Source organism: Sinocyclocheilus anshuiensis, unplaced genomic scaffold (assembly GCF_001515605.1).
Source record: "Sinocyclocheilus anshuiensis isolate Anshui unplaced genomic scaffold, SAMN03320099.WGS_v1.1 scaffold1297, whole genome shotgun sequence".
In the NCBI taxonomy this organism is placed as follows: Eukaryota; Metazoa; Chordata; class Actinopteri; order Cypriniformes; family Cyprinidae; genus Sinocyclocheilus; species Sinocyclocheilus anshuiensis.
In genome coordinates this window covers 84484-89548 of record NW_015548271.1, presented here as the reverse complement: position 1 = coordinate 89548, position 5065 = coordinate 84484, and the positions used below count along the sequence as shown (strand labels likewise).

Below are 5065 nucleotides of genomic sequence, written 5' to 3'. Positions count from 1 at the left end.
CGGAGCCGCTGCCCAAACCCGACGATCTGTTCCGGTCCGTCAGCAAACCCGCCTTCCTCTACAACCCGCTCAATAAAGTCATCGACTGGGACAGAAGAGCCGTCAAAGCGCCAGAAGAGGTCTCTCAATTCAATTCAATTCAATTCAAAAATTGCTTTATTGGCATGACTGTAAATGATACAATATTGCCAAAGCTTAGTATACGTGTACAAAAAGATAAAAATAACAAGATAATAACAATATTAATAACTAAATGAACATCATAGTAATATAATGGAATATTATAACATCTTAGAAGTATTTTGAGAGAATTTTATGGTACTAATTAATATTTATGCAATAATTATTATCAATTTTTCCCATTGAAAATAGTAAAAAAAAAATGTCTCTAATTTTTTAAAATAATTTTTCAATCAACGCAGTATCTCTGATTAAAATAGAGACTAGGCCTTTAAAATCAATTTTTTTAAGGCAGATTAGCACCTCCTGGTGAGAGCAAAGAAAGAAAAACATCTCTCTCTCTCTCTCTCTTACACACACACACACACACACACACAACACAAAACAACACAACACACATTCACCTGCTGTCTCTCTCTCTCTCTCTTTTTAAATGTTGATTTGAAGCGTCAGTTTTTGAATTATTATTACTACAGTCAAACCTGAATACAGAAAGCATTTTGTTATACAAAACATTAAAATTCTATAAAAATGTAATAAAAATAAACAGGAATGCTTTATCAGAGCATAATCCTTCTGGGCCTGATCTGATTTTAGCCTCTTATTTCAGTCTTCTGACTCATTTTGGCTATATGGTTATAGCCATACCAATTCATTGGAGTGTGTATAATTGTGTGTGTCTGTGAGTGTGAGTGGATGTCTGTTTTGCACTCTTGATGTTTTAGACTTTCACCCCTTCATTGCTGTGAATTCAATTTTTTTCTGCATCGTGGGGGATTTATAGATTGTACACACAAAAATTTTCTGTATTTAAATTTTTTTTTGCCATTTCCCATTCATTTCCTATGGAAATGAATTTTTGACCGAAGACCATGAGTGTGACTATTTTTTTTACGAGCACTTAGCTTTTTCGAATCATGCCCTCAATTATTTTGTGTGTTAACATACCAAGTGCCATAAAAGTCACCAAGTTTCGTACCATTCCGATGAAGCTACGATTTTTAAATATTAAAAATGTAAAATTATTCGGTCAAAAGTGACCGAAGACCGCACAAGGGTTTTAATATTAATTACTATATTAATAATCACAATATAGGCATTTTTTTATTTTATCTTTGTTATTAAAAATAAGAACAGATGCAAAGAACAACAGTAGAACAAATGTAAGAAAGAAACAAATGGGCCTGCATTACTTTTTTCGTTTTACATCTAAACAAAAGCATTCAAGTTAGAAAAACAAATAATCAAACGTAAAAATCACTTCAGTGTGTATGTTACAGATAAATTGATTATTAAAACGACAAAAGCAGTTCAATCAAGAGCAGCTTTTCTTTTATTGTTAGATTAACACTGAGACCTGCTGTATTGCACCGATCTAATATAATGTTACACACATAGACTGTATAAAAACATGGACGTAGTGTCCGTGACGTCACCCGTAGGTTTCCGAAGAGCGTTTTTGAAGCCTAAAGTAAACGGAGCCAGCCGTCGCCATCTTGGCAGAGCGTTACTGCGCGTCACTCCCAGATAATCGAAAATGAGCAAAGAGGCGGGAGCTGGTTGCTGAAGCCACGCCCACCTAGCTCTACGGTGGTGACAGCAGCGGCAATCCACCTGTCACTCAAGTGGCCACGCCCTCAATTATGCAGAACTTTAAGGCTTAATAAAATTTAAACGGATGAGTTATAACAAAATTCACCACCCCTCACAGTTTTCATGAAGGGCAAAATTAGCTATATAGACCAAAACCACTTTTTGTACCAGGCTGTAAACACATTTTTTTCTGCTGTAAAGTTGGGCATTTTAACATGGGGAGTCTATGGGACTGACTCCCTTTTGCAGCCAGCCTCTAGCGGCCAGTTGATGAATTGCAGTTTTAGTCACTTCCGTGTTGGTTTCACCAGAGAGACCGGATGTTTTCCCCAAACGTTAACAGATTATGTTTGCGTGAATAGCCTACTTAAATACTGTAATTCTGTGTAGTATGTAATTCATATGATCTTACGAAATACAAACCAAGACAGAGAACAATGAGCGCAGTGCTGAAAAGGGGCGGGGCTACGTAAGGTCTATAATAAGTACATCTGTTTAATTAATGGAATTATTAAATAATGCAATCTAAAAATAATATTGTTAAAGTAGTTCATTATTATAATTGAAATTATTGAATAATTTCATCAAATCAGTACATTTCAAACATATTTATGATTTATCATAACTTATAGGCCACTTCAGTGAAATCATACAATCTGGAAGATGTCTGTCACTTACTCTTAAGTCTTAAACGTTTCAGGCTCCGAAAGAGTTTAAGGTGTGGAAGAACAACGCCGTTCCTCCACCACAGACATATGTGACGGAGGAGAAGAAAGGAGCTCCTGATGGAATGGACATGGCCATCAAATGGTCCAATGTGTACGAGGACAACGGAGACGACGCCCCTCAAGCCCACGGTGGCCCCGCCCACTTCCTGACAGAGGAGAAGGAGCCACAGCGGCCAGACTCCGGTAACATCCATCTATCTGTCTATCTATCTTTCTATCTAGCTGTCTCTGTCTGTCTGTCTGTCTGTCTGTCTGTCTATCTTTGTGTCTGTCTGTCTGTATCTATCTATCTATCTATCTGTGTCTGTCTGTCTATCTGTCTGTGTGTGTGTGTGTGTGTGTGTGTGTGTGTGTGTGTGTGTGTCTGTCTGTCTGTCTGTCTATTTGTCTGTGTCTGTCTGTCTATCTTTGTGTGTGTCTGTCTGTCTGTCTGTCTGTCTATCTATATGTCTGTCTGTCTATCTTTGTATCTATCTGTCTGTCTGTCTTTGTATCTGTCGGTCTATCTGTCTGTCTATCTGTCTGTCTGTCTGTCTGTCTATCTATCTATCTATCTATCTGTGTCTGTCTGTCTATCTGTCTGTGTGTCTGTCTATCTGTCTGTGTGTGTCTGTCTATCTTTGTATCTATCTGTCTGTCTATCTTTGTGTCTGTCTGTCTGTCTGTCTGTCTATCTATCTGTGTCTGTCTGTCTGTCTGTCTATTTGTCTGTGTCTGTCTGTCTATCTTTGTATCTGTCTGTCTGTCTTTGTATCTGTCTGTCTGTCTGTCTGTCTATCTTTGTGTCTGTCTGTCTGTCTATCTTTGTGTCTGTCTGTCTATCTATCTGTCTGTCTGTCTGTCTCTGTCTGTCTGTCTGTCTGTCTGTCTGTCTGTCTGTCTGTCTGTCTGTCTGTCTGTCTGTCTGTCTGTCTGTCTGTCTGTCTGTCTGTCTGTCTGTCTGTCTGTCTGTCTGTCTGTCTGTCTGTCTGTCTGTCTGTCTGTCTGTCTGTCTGTCTGTCTGTCTGTCTGTCTGTCTGTCTGTCTGTCTGTCTGTCTGTCTGTCTGTCTGTCTGTCTGTCTGTCTGTCTGTCTGTCTGTCTGTCTGTCTGTCTGTCTGTCTGTCTGTCTGTCTGTCTGTCTGTCTGTCTGTCTGTCTGTCTGTCTGTCTGTCTGTCTGTCTGTCTGTCTCTGTGTCTGTCTGTCTGTCTGTCTGTCTGTCTGTCTGTCTCTGTCTGTCTATCTCTGTCTGTGTCTGTCTATCTCTGTCTGTCTGTCTGTCTATCTCTGTCTGTCTGTCTGTCTATCTATCTCTGTCTGTCTATCTCTGTCTGTGTCTGTCTCTGTCTGTCTGTCTATCTGTATGTCTGTCTGTCTGTCTTTGTATCTGTGTCTATCTGTCTGTCTGTCTCTCTGTCTGTCTATCTGTAGCTGTTTTGAAGTGTTTGACAGTCTTTGTCATCACAGATGACGATGAGTCAGAGAAGCAGCAGACGTCTGCTAAGAAGCGTCGCGTGGAAACGTTCCAGCAGAAGGAAAAGAGAAAGCGGGACATGGGACAGGCCACGTCAGATAAGAGCTTTGTGGAAGAGGAGAAGCGGATCCTGCGTCAGTGTATCGAGTGACGTGTGCGTTGAGATTTAACCCGCTCCGTTTGTGTTAATCCCTGAATCTTTAGTCTGGAACATTTTAAACTATTATTCCAGTATCACGTCCATGTAAAGAGGGTTTGTTTAAGTCACTTCCCTGCAGGTTGCTTTAACGATGTGTTTGTGTTTTGGACGTCATTGTAAGTATGATTTCAACTGTAAATTTGTAGCTTGTAAGTAGGGCTGCACGATTAATCGCATGCGATATTTAACGCGCATCTTGTCAGAAAGCCGGTTCTGTAATCAGCGTAAATCTCCATCACCTGCGGGCTTTCACATTGAGCAGCATTAACTACACAGAGCCGTTGTTCACTGATGAGAAGCGCAAAAAATCGCGCGAATATGAACGTGGTTTAGCGCAGCTCGTCAGTGAACAACGGCTCTGTGTAGTTAATGCTGCTCCATGTGAAAGCACGCTAATTACAGAACCGACTTTACTAACAAGATGCGCATTAAATATCGCATGCGATTTATCGTGCAGCCCTACATCTAATATTTCATAAGAATATTGATATATATTTTGTTTTCCTATTCAATTGTTTTGTCTCCCAAAATGTGTAATAAACATGCTTTTAGGTGTCCTCTTCAGTGGACAAGTATGAAATGATGTTCTGTTTCATAAGAGGAAGTCATATTTTGATTTGAAACCCCATTAACATTTTCCTGAGATGTTGATTTATGACAGACAGTTTAAAAATGAGACAGATTTAAATGATAATTACAAAATATTATCATATTTCCATAAGAGTGTCACTAAATTAATATCAGACATATTTGAAGACCAAGGAGAGGGAGTGGTCATAGTGAAACATCCAAACATTTGGTATCTCTGAAAAGCCCTGAATGTGCTCTGTACAGGACATCCAGACTTACAACTGTGGCATGTATAGTCTCAGAGAAATACACCAAAATATAATGTCCTCATATGAGGTCACA

The 5065-nt window shown here is 39.4% G+C and overlaps 1 protein-coding gene across 2 annotated transcripts in view; it reads left to right on the top strand.

Annotated features, from left to right (window-relative positions):
• Positions 1-5065, top strand: part of LOC107655748 (UPF0690 protein C1orf52 homolog) — a 6721-nt gene that overhangs the window by 359 nt on the left and 1297 nt on the right. The window contains exons 2-4 of one of the 2 annotated variants that reach the window (XR_001630484.1): positions 68-119; positions 2474-2684; positions 3948-4302. Coding sequence is in view for 1 of the 2 variants with exons in the window: in XM_016443325.1 (XP_016298811.1) it covers positions 19-119; positions 2474-2684; positions 3948-4105 (470 nt within the window). In the remaining variant the exon portion in view is untranslated. Of the gene's footprint in view, positions 1-18; positions 120-2473; positions 2685-3947; positions 4361-5065 lie in introns of those variants that run through there. The other variant, XM_016443325.1, reaches the window with a different exon arrangement.